At 42.5% G+C, this 24,095-nt stretch overlaps 1 protein-coding gene across 5 annotated transcripts in view; it reads right to left on the minus strand.

Annotated features, from left to right (window-relative positions):
• Window positions 1-24,095, minus strand: part of SRGAP2 (SLIT-ROBO Rho GTPase activating protein 2) — a 112,133-nt gene that overhangs the window by 69,659 nt on the left and 18,379 nt on the right. For all 5 annotated transcript variants that reach the window (XM_075522028.1, XM_075522025.1, XM_075522026.1 and 2 more), the window contains exon 3: window positions 3,643-3,835. In XM_075522028.1, coding sequence (XP_075378143.1) covers window positions 3,643-3,835 — 193 coding nt within the window. The remainder of the gene's footprint in view (window positions 1-3,642; window positions 3,836-24,095) is intronic.

Below are 24,095 nucleotides of genomic sequence, written 5' to 3' on the forward strand. Positions count from 1 at the left end.
GATGGAGGCTCTCATCTAACTGCTACACAAGAGACCTTCAGTTAGGCAGATCTTTAAGGAGCGATGACTATACCAAACTTGTGACCAAGAAGCTCTTGTAACAACTGGAGTTACAAGACTCGGGCTGTGAAAGGCATTCTTGTTTTCCTCCAGTCCTTACATCTTGTGCAAGGATATTTACCAATGGGTACTGAAGAAGCCTTACCAAATATATACATTTTATATGACTATTCTCTTTAATAGTTCTGTTCTAATTGGAAAAACATTTTTAAAAGAGAATAGGCAAAGTGAGGTCTAACAGCCATGGCAGAGTAGTTAAAAGCAAGTAAAAGCTGGGATATAGCCAACTGTCATCAACTCATATGTCACCTTGGCTAAACCAATCTGTTTCCCTTCTTCAAAGATATAAAATGAGAATAACATACACCTACCTCTGTAAATCATTTTAAGATGCTCCAGTGAAGCTAGCTTCAAACTGTGCAATGTGCAAGCACCCTTTAAGTCCATCACCAGCTATACACAGTTTGCTGTCAAGCCCCAACCACCTACGTTTCGAAACCCATATGGAAAATGTAGCCACCTGATCAGCTTACCCTCTGATGCAGCCACATCTAAGAAAAATAAACCCCATGCAATGCATTTGTTAGAAACCCAACACAAGCCTGCGCTTCACATTGCTCTTTCCTTTCAGCATGTGCTTTTACCAGCCTGGAGATGGATGGTGGAGGAAGCCACACAATCCCATTTCAAGGGTCAGACTGAAGCCTCCTGCCCTTGACAGCATTCCCTTAAATGAACACATTCGGAGCAACTTGGCAATTACATAATAGCTATCGAGTATGAAAGCACATGCAAATTACAGGGTTACTGCCTGACAGATTTCCTCCTTGACAGTGTGTTATGAGATCTAAAACCGGCAAGTGACATGGTAAGCAGTCACTGAATGATATAGTACCTTCTGACATAATTATCATGTTATCGAAAGAACATGCTATTACTGTATATTTATAGGGTCACAGCCAGGCAATTACAGAGTAGCCACCCGCCTGTGCACATCTCGTAGTCATGTAATACCAGGCTCCTTAGCAGGAGAGATCTGATGGTTGGCTTTGATCAAATGGTCTTCTGGGGGCTTCCAAATGAGATTACAGCCTCAGTATCTACAGAAAAGATACCAGCCAAGTTACTCTTCACTGTTCAGACAAAGCAGTGTTGGGGATAGGTAATTATAATTGGAATTGCTTCCTTACTGATCCCTGTGGTATTCTGACACATTTCTGAATGTTACAGCCAGCAGACACAAATGACCGAACAAGTAATAGATGGAGCTACCCAGGACACACACCTTTACAACCGTGTGCCCCTGCTGTGACACATACTGCCCACAGACCCAGCAGCCTTCGAGTTAAGAGTTACTTTCTTGCCTTATTCCAACTCTTGACCGAATTAACAACTTGTACATTTGGGACTCAAACCTTGCAGGGGTGACATATTTCAAGAGCAAGATGCTTTTCTGCCAGGAGCTATCTGCTGCTAATGTAAGCGAAATCAGGAGCCTGAGCAGCGTTAGCCCTCCCTCTGCAAAGCAAAGTGAAACTCATGCTTAGTAACAGATTTCAGAGTATTTCGGGCAATGCCCTGGACGTGACCACAAAAGCATGGACATTGAATTCAGAAATTCAAGTGAAAGTTTTATGTGCTGATAGAAATCACCTGTCCAGTTCAGGCTACAATCAATAGCTAGGATATTTGAGGTCAATTTTGTCCCAATACAGCTTTGTAAAGCCTATCTAAAGTACAAACAGCTCAAAAACTGGGCGCAGGGGCCAGTGAGGAAAATGCATTAGAACAAACAAACAAAATTAAAAGAACCCTGCAGGATCACAGCCAGCATATTTAATTGACATGACGCGTGACACCATGTAGGATTCTGTTCAACTATGGTGAAAACTTCCATGTCAAAAATTCACTCTGAACCTCCAAATAGGAAGTAAGCTATATCCAATTTTCCCAATGCTGAAAGCTGAATACAAAAGCGTTTCTGATGGGATGTTTCATATCATGTAATATAAAGGAAATCACCTCAATTTTCATGAGAAATAACAACAAAAAAACTGAAAAAGACCAATCATAATGCAGAGGAAAATTATAGCTCGAGACATCATTTCTTTAGTGCCATCTTAAAGGCATGTGTAGAATATGCGCAGCTTATAGTGACAAGAACACTTTCACTGTAAAGGAAAAGAAAAAAAATACTTAAGACAATTACAGCTCTATAGATATGCAGAATAACATTTCTCCAACCTGTCAAATAGCTATGCTTGGGAGCCCTGTTTCCCGACAATGTAGCACAACATGCGTTTTAAATGAGAACTAAAGTAAATGACATCAAAGCTGTACAGAAAGGAAACTAAAATGGTGCCTACTTAATGGCTTTCACAAAAAGAGCTTCTAGCGCAAAGGGAAAGCTGATATATCCCCACATCCCTCCAAACACAGCAACAACAGAAAAACAAAAACACAGATAACAGCCTGACCCAAATAATGCTAAAAGTTACGTTGCACTTTGGGTGGAGGCAGACCCAGATGGATCCTCTCAGACCAATCTGTCCAAAGCAGAAGTGATTCACATCCCAAGGCTGCTTTTGCTCGGTGTTTTCCCCCAGCTGCTACCCTGACAACAAAACCCAACAAGCTTGTGCACTTGCCCAGATGTCAGCTACAGGAGACCTGTGGCTGTGGCTTTGTGCTGGCCATCTACTCAGGGGGCTGATGTCTCCGTGGCATACAGCCTGCACCAGCCCCTCCTTCACCCACAGGTCCTCTCCTGCATCCCCCTTCCTGGGAAAAGCACCTGTGTCCCTTCCTCCAGACAGGAGTCAGCAGTAAATCAGAAGGCTTTGAATCGACAAAACCACGTCCGATATGCGTTAGTCATCCCAACTCAAACAGCTAAGCAGGTAACAACCAAAGCAGTATGGTCAGACCTACCTGTAAATAATGTTTCAAGCAGGTGAGAAAACTGATTGTCAGCAAGGATATCTTTACATTTGAATTGAGTCCCATCAGCTTAATATATAGGGATTCCCTCCCCACCCACCCCCCAAAATGGCACAGCTCTATTTGGAAGTATTATTGGCTTATTTCTCTACTGTTTTGAAGTGATAGTCGCAGATACACAACACTCTTAAATCCTACACTGAGTATGTGTAGGATATTGAAAACAGAGTGCTGCAATGGCAAATCACAGCATATAACAGATTAGAAACAGTTACTCGTAAAAAAACCAGACCAAAGCCACTGACACTGAAGGAAACCCTGGCTTCGTCCATCAAATCTGGCGTACAGCTTTGCCCGCTTTCCCAAGAAAACTACCTGTTTTAGATTGTGCCAATTTTTACTGTTCCGCTCCCTGCCGACAACATATGACCTACCAGGAATTACTGAAATGAAGCTAGCAACCGGGCTGCGTGGAAACATGAAATGGGTTCTGTGTTTATCACAAACTTGGGAAACATTTTATTCTAACATCCACAACAGTGCCGACACCTACGTTCACTACATCAGCTCTCTTTTTGCATTCCTACCCTTGCGACCACATCTGCAGGAAAAAAGGGCAAAAACAAAAGGCAAATACTCTACTTGAATTGCTGGTCTTTGGTGCTCCTAGTTTTAGCCAGGAATCTCTCAGCCAACTTCTCCAAATTCCTTGAGTAATCCATCTCAATCTCTGCCTTCTTGCGGAAGAAATCCTGCAAGTCCTGCAGTAACTGGACCCGAAGCTCACACTGTTGGTCAAGGCATTTCAGCTGCTCTACCAATTGGGCACGGATCTCTGTAACAAATAAAAGCACTGAAGATTAAACAAAATCCCATTAAAGAAAAGACCATAAAAATTCCCCAGTAAAACATAGTTAAAAATATATTCCCTCATTAGTAATATGTCAGCAAAGCTCCACTATGATTAACTATATCTGCAGACAGAAAATGATGACGATTGCATCTCGGATGCACCGGTCGCAGGAAAGCCATCCAATAACCTGCGGCCCGGTGCACAGATCTACAAGCAAGGCTTTACTGCTGAACAGTGCATCAATTACAAGCGTCAAGTGCGTTTCTGGCATCAAAAAGAAGTGGTCACTGCCCAAAAATGTACTGAATCTCAGTCTGGAAAAAGGACTGAATGCTGCAATACCCCACGTCAGCTCAGAAAATCACTTCAGGGAATTTCTATCAAATTCCTTTGCAGACTACTCTTGATGCAGAAACAAGACGTTGCGCGTACTGGGGCACTCCCCGAAGGCACCCATTTCAGATTATTCAGTTAGTTACTGAGTCTCCAGCTGTGCAGCTCTCATTATAAACCAAGCCATCAAAACAGATAAAGACACCCCCTTCAGAGAGCCAACATGATAGCACTTCCCATTAGGGAATTGTCTCCAGGAAGACTATTTTTCTTTTTAAAATATCTGCAAGTAACATATCTATGTCTAAAGGACCCATAATGCACACAGATACAGGCGTTAATATTATTATTATTATGCATAATGGTTACTGAAGATATCTATTTGTATTTACACAGTATTTTACAAAAAGTTTTCCAAGTTTTTACAAATACGAAAACTTCTCACATTAGCCCTTTAAGCCAGGGTGGTGTCCTCCTTATCTTACTGATTCTGTATTTGAGGGACAGAATAGTGAAATGGCAGACAAACAGGGCAAGAAAACATAGCAGAAATGCATCAGTCAATCTAAAAAATGCAGAAATATTCAGTGATACAGCTAGTAGAGGTTTTTTGGCTTTTATACAGGCAATAAACTCAACGTGAAAACAATAAAATATGCACTTTCATCTAAAGGTCTTTGAGCACTCAAACTTTAGAGATGCCTGCTACTGCTTGACTGTTACTGCTGCTCTTTCCAAAGGTTTTCAGAGATGGGTTGTTCCAAGCTGAATTCAGAACCAGCAGTAGCATTCAGATCTTCAGCATGCACAGCTTTGTTTATATCTATGCATTGCAGCTGCAGGCTCCCACAACTTTGTCACCACAACTGAAGATGGGTTAGTATCATTTTCCAAATGCAATTTTTTAATCAGCTACTTCATTGCTAATTCCTGAGATATGTAATAATAGGGGCCAGCTTGGCCTCCTCAGTATGCTTGTCCCTTTGCCCAGAAGAGGCATGCCATCTGGACCTCTGAGAGCCTTACTCTTGCCATGCACTATGAGTATCAGTTGCCTTGAAGTGTGCTCACAGCTGCGGGAACAGTTTCAGGGGGTCCAGGATTTGCAATGAAGAAAGCGTGCATCTTTATTTTAGGGACTCCAAAACCCAACACACATGTATACAAATACGGATCCTAGTTAGGCTTGCCAAAAAAAAAAAAAAAAAAAAAATCTGAAAAAGTGTGGGGTTTTCAAGCTTGGAGATGACCTTGATTAGCACTTGAGTTTGGTAGTACCACTTCCCTGAGACTGTAGTACCCAGGGGCTTCTGTAGCTTTCACTGCGAGGAGAAGAGACAGGCAGCAAGGTCGTAACACAGAACGAAACAGAGTAGTCAAAACCGCGACGTGTGGGCAAAGCTGGTCGAGTTTATTTTTTTCTCGGGAGAGAATTTTAGAAAACAGAAAACTTCTGTCTCTTCATCAGGAAATACAACTACAAGCAAATACACAGGCCCGAGTTGTCCACATACTTCTTTAATCAAAACCACTTCAGCAGGCCCGTTTCTCCGGGCCCAGGGAAGCCCCAGCTACACTTCCCTCTCCAGCCCAGGCGGCTGCGGCAGGAAGGGTGCGGGTTCACCCCTGGGCAGGGCCCAGCACCGCCTGGTCCTCCTGGGAGGGCTGGCTGCAAGGGCACTGCAGAAGCAAACCCAGAGGAAGCTACAAGGAACCTCTACCCTACAGCCGTCCGCAGGGAAGGCAGCACGGGAGGCATGAGCAACACCAGGTAAAACCTGCGTATTGCGTTTCTTGCAAGTTTGAGAGATTTCTTTGTTGGTGAGATTTCTTTGTTGGTTGCTCAGTTCCAGCTAGCAAAAGTATTTCGGGATTAGCGGGGGCTGGGAGGGGTACAGGGAAAGAACAAATATGTACATTAGATCTGCTAGCACTTACTTAAAATTTGCTGTTGATGCTCAACATATACTATATACATCTTCTCCATTCACTTCAGTCCCCAATTACAAAACCACTAATGGATTTGCAAAACTCTGCGCGAGTGACAGGTTTAGTCCCGTGCAATGCAAACAAGACAACCCCACTCTACCTGTGGCTTTGTCATTACGACTTTCATAAAGAAAATAAGGCGAGGTAGCTAGACGATGATAGCGCCAAAATGCACAGTAACGTAGCGTTTCCTTACTGCAATGAATCAGTCTGCCTAATCCTTAACCTAACTAACACTCATCTGCAGGTCTGACATTCAAGAGAGAACATCCTTCAAGGCAAGAAGTAGTAGAAAGCTCTTCCTCCCTTTGTGTCTTCTCCACCCTTTCCTCAACAAAAGGGATGGTCCCAACATAGAAACAACCCTGTGACCTTTTGAAAACTCATTGGGCAAAGACACTAATTTTAATAAGCTGTGCCTTAGTTCCTAGACCCATGAAAAGGTATCACACAAAGAAAATACTTGAGCAGATCTGGCATTTTCTGCTGAGCAGATAACGAACAAGACACAAAATTCAAACGCAGCAAATATCTTAATTGAATATGACGTATTCACGCATTTAGGTCTTGGTCATCTGCACAGTTTTATTTTTCAGAAAAAGTCAGCTACACTATTAGCATCGATGAACACTAGGCACCACATTTAAAAAGAAGATTGGAATAGAAATAGGAAATACCAGATACAGCTCCGACAGGTAATGGTGTGGCTACCTACCCTTCTCTGTGCTACAACTGATGGATCTTTTATGAGGGCGACAACCTGGCAAACTGCAAGGTTCTCTGTCAGTCATGTTCTCAACTGAGAAACTAGCTGCAGGAGAAAAAGCAGAAATCCAAAGGACCAGTTCCAAAAAACTAGTAGTTCTCAAAGACTAGACCTGGCTGATCTCAAGGCTGATCTCAAAGATCGGCAGAGCACATGTATTTTAATATTAAAGTTACAACGAAGCTCAAGCTCTTGGTCCTCAAGGTGGGATACTTCACACACAGCTCTCCTGCTAAACAGCAGCAAGAACTAGTAACCTTTTCCTTTAGTTAGAAATGTGCTATCAGCACTTTTTCTTTATAAATAAACTCAGTGTTTTTTGAGGGGAACAGTGACAGCTGATCGGGCTGCCCGCAGGGGAACAATAAGCTATTCAGCTCCAGCTTATCGAGTCTGTGGCGCTGGGCTGGAGAAGGGCAACCTTGCTCATCTTTCAAAAACACACCACACAGTACTTTGCCACAAAATAAAATCAAGAATGTAGGAATTTCCTGAGGCTTACTGGGCTTTCTAGAGTATAAAGTGTCTGCTTGTTTTCCCATTGCTTACACAAGCAAAAGATTTTTTTTCAGACTTACTCTGAGAACATACCACGGCAGAGTCAGAGGCTGTGCGTGCTCTAACCCGCAGGTCACCATATTACACAGGACCTTTTTATGTCTGCAGTCACAACAACCACTTTAATTTTGAATTCACTGCTTTCGCATCTTTTAATTTACACAGGTTATTAGGTTAACAGCCACTTTAAACACCAAAAAGCCTTCCACCTCCTTTCCTTTTCTAAAACTTGTAGACCTTCGCGATCCCACCCACTGTGATCATTCAAGACAAGGACCAGCATCCTAAAGACTGTGCTCCTGCTGCCAATGCTTCAAGTGCCTGAAGGTGAATAAACACATTTAATTCAAGGTCAAGATGCTTGTAGCAGAATTAGGATTAAACACCAGGTATTCTTACTCTCACACTAAACCTTGCCCTGTATCACAGAACCCTTTCTATCGTATTTGTAGCTCATGTGGCTGACAACTACGTAATTAAAATGTCCCTAATAGCAATAAAAAAGTTTTCCATCCATTTAAAACAAGCCATTTATTCACTTCCATCCCCAGATCATAAAGTCACCTAGGTCACAGAGGGACAGAGTATTGTATAATGCTAGACAGTTGCATAATTTTATTTCTATCCTTTTTGCAGCTACCTTTTCAATATTCCCTGTAGCAGTCAGCAGGCATGTCTAGTTATTAACGAATTCAAAGGGCAAGGAAGGATCTTCTACCTTCTGTATTTTAGTCACATTTGTCACTCTCAATATTTATAATCGATTTGACATTTTTTTTTTCCCCCTTTTTAAACTTTGAGGTATATAAAGTATTGATAGGCACAAATGCTACTGCATTATCATGAAGGTAATTGTCCCTGAACAAAATGCTGGCATTTAATTGATGGTGCCTCTACTACTTCCATGGGAAGGTCATCACCAGTCGTTTCCATCACAGGCAAGCTGAGACACACTACAGTGTAAGCTGCCACCACACCTAGTCATATCTTTAAAAAATACGGATGATCTTTATGAATTGATTGTTCCTGCTTGAAAAAGCCTGCTAGTTTGAACTAGATGAGTCTCTAGGTGGCTAGTTACATGACAAATCCAAGGTCCAAAAATGTTCCTACCCTACAATCTTGGGAAGGATCCAGTAAACGAAATTAATAGTAGGTTATCCTTAATTTTAAAAAAGGTTTGTTTTGGGTTTTTTTTAAACACTTGAGCAGATTGTAAGAATCATGGTGCAATTACAGACCTCTACTGAACAGTGGGGGCTTCTCAAACTACACCAAACAGGAGAGGGTTTCTACAGCGCTCCTGGCAGGAATTTGCGCTATCATAAAACAATTTGCAGGAATTTGTTTCTACAAAGCTCCTGGCAGGAATTTGCGCTATCATAAAACAATATCATAAAACCCAGAGCAAGCGCATATATACACTCTGACTGGAACTATACCTTGCTCTTCTACGGCATGCAACGTTCGGCTTCTGAAAAAGAATTTACCAAAGTGATTTTTTTTTTTTTTTTTTTGGCTTAAGCATCCTATAAACTAAAGTTGGAAGAAAGAAACAAAGAAATTTCTGTACCAACTTGTTCATTCTTCAGTAGGTCATGTACAGAGCTAGAAGCACAAACTCAGACCCAGGAGACCTCCTCGCCCAGTCATCTCGCGCAGTCTGAGCAACGTTCCTGTTCCAAGCAGGATCATCTCCCTAGGCAGGGTTTCAACTCTTCCCAGCGATAAGCTTTAACTGCTCTAAGTGGATAGCAACACGGTGAATCACGGCCTGTACAGCACAGAGTACCAGGAGAAGGCACAAGCAGCCTGAGCTGCTTTTCAGTATCTAGCTACATCTCCATGTAGCTTTCTCAAGATGTCCCCACCCCTATCCCAAATGCCATGCTGTATAAAAAGATGACAAGCTTGGGAAAGGAGTGGGATGACAACAAAACAGAACCACCAACCCCCAGCTCCCGCCCAGATTAAACAGCAATCGTCTCACCCACACAAATCCGCTCCAACTGGCAGAGCTGAACTCCAAAAGCGGCCGCACTCTCGCCTTGACTTAGTGGTCCCCCATGGCTGCTTTGCGAGGAGCGGTCCTCCTCCCATGCTAATGCCATGTAAGCTCAATACAAGCAGGAGGCACATCAAAATCAAAGCAAAACAGAATCAAACCACAAATTAGAAGGTGGAAGTCAGCAGATTCAAACCTTCGCCTGTAGCTCAGTTGCCCCTGACTTTTCAGGACCCTCGCCCAGCACATAAGAAGCAATTACACAGAAGGATTGGAAGTCACCAAGCATTAAATTGCACGCACAGCTCTAACACAATCTTATCTTTCAGGCTACTCAGCAGCATATGAAAGACAGAGCAGTCCGAAATGAACAAAATCTCCACTTCATACAGAAGGCTGGAGCAGTAATTTCAGATCTTGCACCTTGTCTGTGATGAATTTCTTAAATCCCCGTCTCCTGAAAGCTGCCTGAAAGCACTCGGGTGCTGAACATCAGAGTACGACAGCAGCGGCACAGCATCCACCTGCCCCTCTTTGCCAACCCCGCTGAGGTTTAGGTTAAGATTGCAGTGTAGTTGGAAGTTAAGACTCCATTCAGTTTCAAAAAATTAACCAACAACCAACACTACAGCTTCGAGTAAAAGTTAAAACCATCTGAATATATAAGTAAGTTTTAGAAAATGGTTTGGATTACGTATTTTGACGTATTCCCAGCACATTACTAACTGCTCAGAATTGTTCGCATTTCTCCTACCAACGTATATAAGAAAGGCTGTTACTCCAAAAGTGAAAGACTTTGTAGCTTTGTGAAAACAGCCTCAATATTTTTTTTGGTACATGATACAAATTGGGCTGTGAGAAATAACAGACAACAGCCCAACAACCCTGACTATGGCTGGGAGGTTTAAAGACTGAGAAAAGCCTTTATACAGTAACAGTGAGAATTTCATGGAACAAACTACTTCACTAGCCGAAAGCTGTTGATCATCACAGACTTAAAAATCTCACTGGTAATCTAAAAACTAGGCTTTGAAGTGAAAATGATATAAGAGGAGGAAATAGAGTCTTTTGTTTAAGACCCAGAGCCAGGAGGGAGATTCAGGTTCAGGTTCATAATCCTGTCAGAAACTGCATGCCCTGGAAAAGGTAAATTTTCCTTTAAAAAACAGGATATTCCTTACCCATTTGAGAAATCGTAGCACTGGGTCATACACATTGATAAGAATCCCTTTATAGTTACAACTATATAAACAGAATTGTAGGAGTTAGTAGTGAAATTCTTTCTAATACAGATTGATAAAACTTTTGAGGTGTAAGATGAGCGCATGAAGTTTTGCATTAGTGAAGTAAAAGAAGAGGACGCAAAACATGCTTTAAAGCAAAAATTAAGGCTACTCTCAGTGAAGTAATGAGGACGCTCACCTTTTATTTTCATACCTACATCATAATATATTTGCATCACTAATTACTTGGGTCTACCAGCTTTTCTAGGCACAACCAGAGTGTCACTTAAAGGAGCGAGGCAGTCGATGCTTTCTGCCTTTATTACAGTTGTTTAATGCCGCCATCACAACTGGTAGCTTGGAAATTTTATAACTAAGCACCCTTCCACTGAACACAGCAAGCCTGTACGTTGGTTTTCCATGTCCATACAAAAAACCACTCATCTGCAATTCACAGACTGCAACCTGATGCAAGGCTTCAGCTCTGCAAAGCTTTTAAGCAAATGCTCAAAATTACGCAATTAAGCATGTTGACAAAGTTGCCAAGGCATTTAATCCACACAGAATTCAAATAAAATATTTAGATTTGTTCTGTCTAATGAAATAGCCATGAAAGTCTCCTTTGCTCTTATCAAAACACAGTCCACGCTGTTGACTTTTCACGGAGGATGTTTAAAAACAGAATCCAGATTAAATTACCCTGTGCAGGGATTCACTGCCCCAGTTCCAAAGCAGAGCATGGGTAACTCCTCCCGTGCACACGAGCAAAGGCCTCATCTTCGTAATGAACCCGTAGCGTGCATAAAAACCCTGATAAAGGTAACATGTCTAAGTACATCGGGCAATATAATATTTTTAGGTTCTACAACTGTTTATTCAAAACAAATAAAAGTTTATCAATACATTTCAAATAAGTGAAAACCCAAAACCTACATGCGAGCAGGAGGAGCATTACAACTCCTTCTGCCTGCAGGAAGTTTCACAGCTATTTTAGGATTGGCGGTACTCAGTTAAAGGTTTCCCCCAGATGACATCAGGCCAAAAAAAACCCTCAGACAACCCTTTGCTTATGCTTTCCCACTTTCTGAATGCAGGATAAAATAGTATGGACAAGTAGTAAAACCACATTTTATCACTAGTTTGCAGCATGGATTTATATAATAAAGTCATTTTGACACATGGACTATTAGCGTAATCAAAAGCAATACACACAGACACCAGTTCATGTTTTCAGTACTCAGAAAATAGCTCGTGCTGACGAACTCTTCGTAGCCTCCAGTAACGAGCATCCCGAGTGCCTGTGCACTCTGGGAGGCAGAAATCGCTTTGGGCTCATTAAGCAACCTGAAATAACATGCTCTCCAAACAACTTTTTAATAGTTATTTGAACAGCTTCCTCTCATGCAGGGTGACGAAGCCAACACTGCATAGATGGCCAAAAATTTGGTGAACATTTTTAACTTAAGGGTTTTTTTTTTCCTGCTTGAAATGCCCTTTCTGCTTCTGGCCCAGGGCAAACCAAGTCTCCCTGAAGCACCAGACTCTCAGGTATTGTTCATCACACAATCCTACTGACCGCTCAAACCTTTCTCCCAGAAAGAAGAGATTCTTTCCTCAAATGCGGCTGTGTTAATTACAAAAAAAGGTGGTTAGCAGTGCAAGGAGCCTGGATGTGTGCTCCCAGTTCTAGGAAGTCAGGCAATAAATGCAGTAAGGAATAAAGCTAGGCACATGCTGGACACATTTTCAATCAAATTACTGCTGATTTCTCACGAAACCAAGGCTGGCTACCACTAAAATGTAAGTTTCTGGATCCTTTTTGGGAGAGAGGACAGGAGCGGGGATTTCCACCGGGTATTGCACAAGGCACTCACGCTCCGAGGAACAGCAGTTTAACTCCTGCTCCCCCACCAGCCCCGGGACCACCCGTGTCCTCCCCGATCACCCCGTTTCCAACATGGGCCGTGCTGTCCAGCAGACTACTGACACCGCTATTGAACATTTTAAACACCACGAGAAAGTTATGAAGGAATGAAATGTCAAGTCTGGGGAAGGCTGTTGAGCAGTGATCAATCCTGGGCTTCACCGTGGAGCATCAGAGTGCAAGAATTAATCAGACTGACCAAAAAGTGTGGGAAATGTACAGAAACACCCTTCAGAAACCACATTAATTCATTTGCAAGCAATGAGCCGCCTGGGCGTGGAGAGAGAGAGAGGGAGGGGAGCCAGGTACTCGTGGCTCTTCATTTCAAAACAGGAGGAGATTTGAATGAAGAATACTGTACTGTGGTGTTTCACTCTGCACAAAGGAAGTTAAATTCCTCTGTAAAGGGAGAGGCTGGCATTTGCTTTCAACCAAAATGTCTATTTATTCTAGAATGGAAATTCATCAGGAAGAGACAGCAGAACAGGTCCGTGAGACAAAAGCAGAGCTGAGACGCTGCTGACCCGGCTGAGCTCCGCCAGCACAGGGTGTACTGGCTCTCGCCCCGCGGTTCAGAAATGCCCCAGCCCCGTGCACGACGAGGGCTGCAGGACATCTCTCTGCTCCAGACCAGCATCATTCATTTCTTGATGCTGTCATGAGTTTGCTTCACAGAAGGCAGTTTGAAAAACCATACCTTATTGAAGAAAGCCAGAAAAAACAAAGAAGAAAAACAAGCAGCTAGAACTACGTCCTGAAGTTACCATGAAGCAGGAGATGTAGGATCATTCTACATTTCATCATTCTGCAGCATGCTAGTACTTCTCCTACGCATTACACAAAACACCCCCCCACCCCCCCAAAAAATGGAAAAGTGCATTGTAAAATGCAGAATTATCAGCATTATCTTTGCTTTTAGTTCAGATGCAACAAAAGACAAACTGGGCTGGTTATGTCTGTTCTGCTCATTCGATGAAGAATTGGCCTCGGTCTATGCCATTAGCTACCTGACACCAGAAGTTAGGAGAGATATTTTCTATTCCCAACTTCTGCAGCCCTGCTTTAGGCTTTTATATACCCACCTTCACAGGCAATGGTAGATACCTACAGTGCCACTGCCTCTTCCTACTGTCCAAGTAGGACACCTACTTTCCATTCCAAACACTCCTACTCCTTTAGCAAATAATTAAGGCTGTGCCTCACTTTCTCCATTTGTAAAGCTACGCAGAATACCCAACACGAGAGCTCTGTGAGCATTTAGTAAAACTCAAGCCTAAACAGCATCCAGCAGCTGCAGAAGTGTTCACATCCCCCTCCCCAAAACACACCCCTCGAGTGACGGGGGGCAGAACTTTTTTTCAAAAGAGCTCAAAAATATTTGGGTGTCTTTTTTTTTTTGCCCCAAATCTACGAGTACTCTAATTCAGAAAGGTGGACTTTAGGCTTAGGAGAAAGGGTTGGGTTTTTTCCCCCTTCTCATTTTTAAAAATAATTCTGGCACATTTCTCCCAACTGTTGTTTCTAGTAGTTTCTGCTGTGCTTTCCTGGCCTGTTTTAGAAACAGTTTCTCTCTGCAGCTCCACAGCAGCCCTTCATGACCACTGTCCTTCCTCCTGAAGTCCACTCCCATACTACACAACGTAGAAGAGCTGTTTAATAGCCACAGCTCCAGCCCAAGACTTTACATATGTCTTTGTTCTAAGCGTTAAGATTTCCTCTACCGGTGGTGATTAAAACAGAAGTGAAACAACTGCTTCTTTCGCCTTCCAAAATTTTTTCTCCAAGTGTTTCAGCTGCATTATATCAAATACTGTGAGGGGTTTATTTTAATGGCGGAACGGTACTAAACTGAATTGAATTATTCATCAGAGATGTGTAATGCGATCATTATTTCTGGCATTTGCCATATGTTCTTACTGCCTCAATTCACTTCAGGAATCCCAAATTAAACTCACTATACGCTATACATCACCAGACTACCACGTTCATATGCATGCACACACAGAAACATCTATAGGTGAGAAAGTAGCATCCATACACACACAGACACATGAAATCCACAGCACTATTTGCTTCCTCAGGAAAATGGTCTAGGGATGGACCAGATTCCCCAGACCCAATCCCCAGCCGCCTTTGGTCCTGCTGCAAAAACTTGTTAATTTGACATTATAGTTCCATTTCTCTACCTGTCAAGGGTGCTCCAAAGGTCAAGTAAAGTTTGGAAGTGCTGAAAGATACTGGGACGCAAGAAACCAGGAGTAGTATTAATATGAAAAATTATTACTTCTTCCTAATTCATAAGACCTAATAGTTACACTCTTACACACAAGTATTTCATGCAAAGTAACATCAAGTGTATTTTTCAAATCAATAAAATTGCTAGAACAAAAGTGGCAATTTACAACTTATATGTTTTAAACTCTCCAATGAAAGGAAAAGCATGTGGTGAGTTATGTCATATATTTAGAGATACAAACAGAATGATTAATGCTGGTGTCTAATTTAATTTCACCTCAAGATTTCTTCTCCTCCCTCTCCTCTTTGGTACCTAACACGTTAACATGCATAAATGATCGAGAAATAAATGAAGAGGAACAAAACGGGACGTGTAAAGACTTCTCAAGCACAGCACAGCAAACTAAATTTCAAAATCATTCCAGTAGACTGCCAAATTCCACAGTTGTCTTAGGCAGCTAGGGGAAAGACAGATAAATGTGGGGTTGGTTTTCTAATTGCATCAATGATTTTTATCCTTGTTTTGTGTTTAAGTTGACTTTTTAAAGAGCCAACACCAGTTTCCCTGGAATATTTCTTAGATACCAAAAAAGCAAGAGGACAAGGCTTCACTTTAAAATCCAATAACTATGTAACAGTGAAAGATAACCTTGGGTTAGTACCACTGTTACAGAGGCATCCTGAAGCTGCCATGGAAATGGTACCTGGTACCCTGGTATCCCTGGTACCCCCATCACATTCCCCTTCCGCTCCTTGGTCTCGTTTAGATAAACGATACTTCGGAGCTGCCGCAGTCCGAAAGCAGACATCAGATCTGCAGCCCTCCCGCCCCCTCGGACACCTCCCAACTCCTGTAGCTGAGGGTCCCGAGGAGATCCAAGGCTGGACGTGCTCCCGGGTCACGTCGCAGCGGGGACAGACCCACCTGGTCGGTCACGAATAACCCAGCGAGCGCCCAAGCCAGCTGCAGGCCAGCAGCCCGGAGACTTGTACAAGTGAACCATGAAGGATCTCTGCAGCCTTCCTCCTTATACTCCTATTTCCCTTCCCGCTGGAACACCGGGTAAGGCTCTCAGCCCATTGAGAAGGAAGACGACTGTGCAAAGAAGGCAACAAGGTGAGTCAAATATATTGCAGCAGCCCGATCTAGTCGTCACTGCCTCCCTGTCAGTCCTGGCGGAGACACTGCCCTGCGTGTTTCTGGGAGGTTTTGAGAACTATTAATTACCCATAAACATTCCAGGAGAGGTGAATAATAAGCATCATTACCGACATTTCACAGATGACTTCAACAAGATCAAAAAGGTCCGAGTTATTTGCTCGCGGTACCAGTGGACACTGATGACAGAGCTAGTTTCCACCAGAGCAGCCTCTTATTTTCCTCACTGTAATAACTAACACCTGCCATTAAACCAAAACCATTACATAAAATCAAAGTCATGCCTCTTTAAACTGGCATGAGAGTTTACGATAAATCAGTCTTAACTGTTTACATAAGAAATCAAATCGGAGCATTGTTTTTAATTCATATATAGCACACCTGAAAAACAGCAGATATAAGCTTAATTTCAAACCATAAAAAACATTTATGTAAAAATCTTGTTCCAGTCTCCCTGTTGCTTTCTGGCTCAGTCTTTGTTCACATTCATAAGAAGTTTACACCAGGAATACTCAAGGAAAGCAAAGGTATCCCAAGCAGGCTTTTCCTATACAATCATAGGAAACACAGAAGTCATTCCTTTAGTTATACATATTCAGCTGTGGAAGTGGAGGACTGCTGTCTTTAAGGGAACTTACATTTTATTCTGTAGCACCTCTTTTGTGAAGAGGGGAAATGAATCTTTGACAGAGCCTGCAAAGCTCAAATTATGTGAATCATCATTTTTCTATCAGTTCTTTGTCAGCTACAGCAACACCCATTAATCAGCACAGCTTAGACCAGACCAGGAACAGGGAGATGCTTATTTTTCAGGTGCCTTTGTCAGAAAACTGACATTAAAACTCAGGTCCCCCTTTTTACACACGCAGATGCATGCACACTTTATCATTTAGAAATAATTTCTGTGGCTCCAACTTTTACAATAAATTACTCAAAGTTCAATAAAAGCAAACCATAACACATAACACTGTTTGGAAGACATGTAAGGTTCTACCTAGTTTTTGCATAGTAGGTAACTTCTGCAATAAAAAATAAAATTAAAATCCTCTCTGCTCCCCCCCAGTCCCCTCTGGGGAAAACCACCTACTTCCCAGAAAAAGCTTTTTCCAAAGAAACACAGATGCAACCCACCACACAAATCACAGCCATTAAGATGATCATGTAGAAATACGACTAATAGTTAAAAGGAAAAGAACCATTTTTAAAATAGGTATAAATCTGAATCAGTTGAAGCCAGAGTATGACACACAAAACCAACTACTAATCTGGATTCCCAGTACCGATCAGATAATAGAATCAAAGTATTCCCTGAAATCAAGCATCCTGTACAGCAAACATCAAGTACGTGTTCACTGAAAAGCAGAACGTTGTCCAGTGTCATTTCCTTCCACTTCTGAGAAGTCAAAAGGAGCCTTTTTATCAAACAGACGGAAGCGGGGACAGAGGGAAGGAAATAATCCTGCTCTTCTAGAGCATTTGAAAGACTAGGCAAAATCAGAGAAAAAGCACTTGTTAGAAGTAGCTGAATAAAGCTGTGCAAGAGCCAAAGCTTTGCAGAATTTGATGCTTCTAGAAAAATTCAACCCCTAGATACACAAATTATCACTATTAAAAAAAAAAACGCATTAGGAAACTGAAGGCCTTCCACACCTATCAACATCAGAAAGCTCTTCCCTCTAAGCAGAGAGCAGAGCAAAACTGACAACCGCACGCATTTTCTAAAGGCAGGAACAAAAAGCCCTTCTGTGCAAAAGCGGGCTTGAAACGTGTCTTCCGTACCCCTCAAAGGACAAGGAGGGGGAGCACAGGCAGGGAAGCTCTGCTTCAGCATCCTCGACACACAGAAGAGTCTGCCACCGAGAGCTTTACCCTTCAGACCACGTCAGGTGGATTTTAGCTTCTGCTGCCAATGCCCAGAGAAATGGAAGAGCATAAGTACGTCTGATAAACTGAAGCCTCTACCCGGAGATCTGCCTCTGAGCCTGAGCTGGCAGCAGGGAGACGGGCACGACCGCGAGTCGCAACGGGGCTGGCACATTTCAAAGAAAGAGTGGAAAAAAAAATCACCTGGATACACAGTACGATCTCTTGGTGCACACCCTGGCTTCCCCTCACGTTTGCAAGAACAGGAACCTTTCCTGACCTCTACGCTGCACCCAAGTAATTTCCACGCCTGGCCAAGTGCTTCTGCTTCCAGGCCCCCATATCTGGCCTCAGCGGTTTATCTTCAGTGGTTTGAAACCCCTACAGATCTGCACTACAACTCTATTTCTTTTCTTTTTCTTTTTTGTATTGGACTCCCAAAAGACAATACTGAGTTTAGAAATTTTTTATTTTTCCCTGCAGACTGATCCCACCAGGGCAGGTACCATACCGTGTCTCCTCCATACAGCTTGAGCTCTATTCGAGCCCTGATTAGCAACTCACTTCATTTTTCATTTGCTTAATGCAACTCCACAAAGAACAATTCCGTCCCTAGAAAATGCCACCAAAAAAAAAAAAAAAAAAAGAAAAGAAAAATCAAGGTTTATTGAAGCCGTGTGGACAGGAGGAAACCAAAGCACACGTAACCCATTCACTGTTGCAATTCAGATACTGGGTGTGACTTATTTACCCTTACTATTTGAAGCTCCAGCCATCTGCCAAAAGGAGCCCGTGAACGAGCACCGTACAGCACCAGCCAAAGTCAACATGGAAGCCGGGAGCGAAGCGTTCGGCTTCGGCTCTTCCGCCAGCCTCGCTACAAGGAATGTTTATGTTGGTTCATTTACCAGTGACTTAAAACAACACGCCCAAATCAGCCAACCAACCAACCAACCCAGCACAGAAATATGAGAAATAGCTTGGAAGACTTCTGAGTGCCAACTATTTATTTTATGGGCCAGTCATTCTCAGTTTCAGTGTGAATTCAGCTTCAGGTTACTTCAAGACATCTCTCCATCCTCCCTTTGAAAAAAGCACTTGGGATTGGAGACAGGAAATGTCACCCTATAAAAGTCCTTCATTGGCATGCCAGTTTATCCAGAGATTCAAGCAGCCTAGGAATATCCATGTTTCTCAATCTCATTAAGATGCCAAAGATGGTGGAGCATTTTGTTTGGTTGGGGGGTGGGGGGGTGGGGGTGGGGGGTGTTTTGGGGGTTTTTTTGGAAATACATATACTTAACAAAAGCCTATGTCGGGAAGGGCTATGAATAATACTGTCTTAACAAGATGGAGCAAGAAAATAAATAGTGTAGTAAAATCTCCATTGATGAAGTTACATGTGTAACTTTCGATAAAACTTACTTAAATTTGATTTATATGCTGACAACACCTCAGATAATGTATGAAATCCAGTTATTGACATCCTTGAATTATGAATTATCAATACAAGACATTTCATTTTCTTTTATTGCTCATTATGTGCATAAATCATTAATGCCACGAAGCTGTGACTGACATTTGTAAATTCTCATAGTGGTGGACCATTATTATCAAGTAACATTCCTGCAAAGAGCCAGGACAGATGGATTTGTTATCACCATTTAAAATCCAACACTTTCGCAGGAACATCAGAATAACTTACAGTGGGAAGTGAGCAGTGAAAGCTTCAGATGCTCTGGCCCTATTTTCGTTTTCAAGAGAATGAATGGTAATTTCCCATTAACATGAGAGATCTGTTCTTTTATTGCTAGAAAGCCATCAGCTATCTGAACAGAACAAGTAACCTTATCAAAGCAAGACACTGCACCTTACAGTCTGACTCACACCGAGACCATCTGGACAAAACATTCAGACAAGAGCTTTAAAAAAAACCCAACATCTTGAAACAAATTGCCAGACAGGATTACACAAAACGATCTGTCGAACGTGTTAGAGACGGCCAGAAAATCTTTGAAAGTAGACAGGGGATAGGAAACGTGTATCCTTTTGGGATCTGCGTACGACTTATCTCTTTACATTTCAACGTTTTCAGATATAAAACCCGAGAGCAGGTAACGCATCGGGGGTTAAAGGAAGCCCACGGTCCTAAGGTGTCTTAAGAGCCATTAAAGGATCAAATCACGGTTTGCCATAAAGAATCGATCCCCACCCACCTCCTTAAGTTATTGCCATGTAGGAGCAATTCTGGACCTGCTAACCCATCTTCGTCAGCTGCTTTTCTAAGTTAAAACAGCAATCCCCCAACACAAATGCTGGGCCACTGTTTCTTCTTACCAACTAGAAAAGAAATACTCAGACCCCAGGTATTCTTGCTCGTTTCTACCTCAATTTCCCCTGACAGCAATCAGCAATGGCTCCAGCTACTAGGAAAAACCCAAATCTTGGACTTGATTACCCAGGGTAGTTTTTAATCCTTTATCTGCGAAAGCCGACGCGCTGACAGAGACAAACCACTGAATACAGGTCATTTCACATTTGCCTTTCCCGTTGAGTCCATACGTCATTTGCCAAAGGACATACAGATAAAGTCAGCCGAACTTTCCACTACTCCCCCTGACAGCTTAATTACTGTCTCAAATTTGGAGCAAGCCATGACAACTTCACATTTGTTTCCACATTTCATTTTTATGACACTCCAACATCTGCAGAGGATGCTGTAATTAAAAAGGAATAAAATTATGTTTAAAAAAAACCTGGACGCAATCAGCTTATTTGCCTGAAGAAAACGGATTACATAGCAAGTGAGCAAGTATGGATGCTCTTCAGCAAGAGCAAGTAGTCAGCCAGCAAACTGTAAAGGCCTGAATTACACACAGTACTGCAACTCCAAAAAATAAAGCTTGTGAAAAGCAAAGCAGATGCTCTGTCTTGTTCTTAAGTATTTCACTGTTTTAAGAACCCTGGGCTTTTTTGTTTGATAAATTCCAGCAGTTTGTTGGTAAGTTACTTTTAGGGGGAAGTCGGGGTTGAGCTTAGGGAAAGGCAAAAGGACACCATGTAGAAGCAAACCAAGAGAAAAAGGATAAATCGAAGTGTATTTTTGCTATTAAACATCCAGCACCATTTCAAAAGGAAAAAAAGCCACTAAGAAATGCAGTGAAGGGAAAGTAGTGATACTGCAGTATCATTGCAAAGGAAGCAAGAACACAAATGTAAAGCGCCATGTGTACCTACACGGCAACAGCCCATTTCACCGCAGGACAAACGCCTGCCCCTTGCCCTGTCCCGTATTTACGGAGTACAGCAACTAGACTCCCGTCCCTAACGTTGCATTCTCCCTTGTTCCTCCTGTGTCTGCAGACAGGGCAGACTAAAAAGAACTGTAAGAAAATCCCCTGCATTGAACAGCACTGTGTTCAGCACGGCTGCTGACGTTACATTTGGCTGTCTCATAGCATGGCTGGAAGTTTACTCTATGTTGGACTGGGAATACCATCACACTAATGAGATAAGCATAAGGCATCAGTCGTTGCAGCATTCCTACTTACAAGTAACCTACTCTGCAAGCCAGAAGTGCAAAACCTCCTCAAGAACAGGATGTCCAGCTTTTAATCTCCTTCTAAAGTATAGCTAAGAAACCATTGCATGGGAAGGAAGTCAAGCCAACCAGTCTGAAGCCAACCCAATACATTCTGGCTTTCCACCTCACCCCACCTGAAAAACTTCATTTTTAGCTGCTGTGACACTCAGCAGCACTCCTGTGCATCCTCATAGATGATGTACAGAAGGACCGGACCGAAACGAACAGCTCCACATTTGGAGCTTGCATCAGCAACATACTCAGCAATGCAAATGATCTTCCTCAAATTCAAGAGCCTGCAGAGAAGTCAATGTGCCTGGTGACTGCAGCTGCTTCCCCTACGGCCAAGACCGACAGCAGCCACTGGAAGCAGAAGCATGCAGCAGCTTCCTTACAAAAAACCCTGCACTTCAAAATGAAGTTCTAAGAGAAACTACTTCTTCCCCCTATACTTTGTAGGGAGGATTTTAGATGACCGTTCTCCAAGAGGAGAGTTTCAAAGCAAATCCCCACCACTGCAGATCACTCTAAACACCACTATGGTTTGACCCCATCACTTCTCTGCTCAGTATCCCTTACTGCAGTTCAGTTCAGAACCTGTATTTCAGCACAATTAAAGGGCTGTTAGTGCAAGACTGCCTGATGGATACACTCTCCTGATCACCACACACTTCACCCTAAGTGTTGATTCTTGCTGCAGCATACACAACTATCTAAATTTTAAGTTTAATATTAGTCTGTACTTTCCTTGATTGCACAATAAACTCAAAATAGAATGAACAGAAAATTCGTCGTTCAAGAGGTTTCAGTTCCTTCTTTTCGAAAACTGCGTCAACGACTTCGGACAAAACTGTTCTTTGTCCACATGTTCAGATCTCCAAAAGAAGACACTTGCCAATTATTCTTTGGGCTCAACTTAATATTTTTGAAAGTCACAGATAAATTATCATTAACCATACAAAACTGCAAATCAAAACAGAAGACGACAGGATACAATGCCAATGGAGAAACAGACCAAGATTTCACTCTGTAAACAAGTCAGGTAAAGAGCTATTAAAATGATATTCAAATAATAAAATTACATTCAGTGCTGTGGGACAGTTGGGATTGTTTCTTAGGTGCCAGATATGTCATTTCAGGAGACCCAAAATGACCGGAGGGCTTGTGCTAGGAGATGTTCCGCTCTATAGCATCATACATGAAAAATGCCTTTATCAACTGTGAAACTGGCAAATTTGCCTCCTAGGACCTCCTCCTAATGCCAGAAAAAGGGATGTTCAATTTGTGTAGCTGCTGCTTTTTTCCTCTAAAGCTTGGGAAGCTAAAGGGAAAAAGGCACATTGAGGAAACCAGACTTGAAAAAGGCATTTCATACAGCACATTGTGAAAAATACGATGCGGTTGTCTACCTATGGCTTCAAATAAGATTTTATTTTGCAATGTAAATATTTAACCCCTCTCTCTTTCCCTGGCCCATACAGTTATCAGAAATTGCATGCCCTTGAAATCGAGGCGCTCTCTTACATGGGCACATCTGCGGAGATGCATAACTTGAGTAACCTGTGCCAGAGAAATTACAAACAGCCTACTTTCTTGCAAAGAAGTTACATCTGCTCAGTCAAGAAAACCTGTTCCTTAAAAATTAAGGCTTTGGTACTCCTAAGCTGACTCAGTCCATCACTCTGCAAAATGCCAAGAAATCCTCTTCATTTCTGACATCAGTCAAGGTCAAGATGAACTCCACTCAGCTACATCAGCTTCCTCCGCAGCCCTGGGAGTTTTCAGCTTTTCATAGAATCATTTAGGTTGGAAAAGACCTTTAAGATCCAGTCTAACAGTTAACCCAGCACTGCCAAGTCCACCACTAAGCCATGTCCCTAAGCACCACATCTACACGGCTTTTAAATACCTCCAGGGATGGTGACTCCACCACTTCCCTGGGCAGCCTGTTCCAATGCTTTATAACCCTTTCGGTGAAGAAATTTTTCCTAATATCTGATCTAAACCTCCCCTGGTGCAACTCGAGGCCATTTCCTCTTGTCATTTCCTCTTGTCCTATGGCTTGTTACTTGGGAGAAGAGACCCACCCCACCTCGCTACAGCCTCCTTTCAGGTCATTGTAGAGAGCGATGAGGTCTCCCCTCAGCCTCCTTTTCTCCAGGCTGAACAACCCCAGGTCCCTCAGCCGCTCCTCATCAGCCTTGTGCTCCAGACCCTTCACCAGCTTCGTTGCCCTTCTCTGAACACGCATTACTTTGAGTAATACACACACAGATCATCACCTTTCTTTTGCATGCGTGAACCTCCTTTTGAAAACAGAAACATTAACAAAAAGGTATCAAGACAGCCACATTTTGAACTTACAGTTGACTCATCTTTGCAAAAACTGTCACCTTCCAAGCACACCATGGGGAAAATGCATACAGCCTGTTAGACAGTCTTAAACCTTATCCCATGCAAGCAGAATTTGTAAGTCTGCTTTAAAAGCAGCCACCTAGCAGCCATTTTCCTTCATAACCTCCACTGTCTCCAGCAAAGAAAAATAGCAAGAGGTCTCCAACAAGGAGCGTAAGAGAAGGAGATCCTGAAAGACCTCTGGCTCTC

The sequence above is a fragment of the Mycteria americana genome, chromosome 20 (genome assembly GCF_035582795.1).
Source record: "Mycteria americana isolate JAX WOST 10 ecotype Jacksonville Zoo and Gardens chromosome 20, USCA_MyAme_1.0, whole genome shotgun sequence".
Taxonomy (NCBI): Eukaryota; Metazoa; Chordata; class Aves; order Ciconiiformes; family Ciconiidae; genus Mycteria; species Mycteria americana.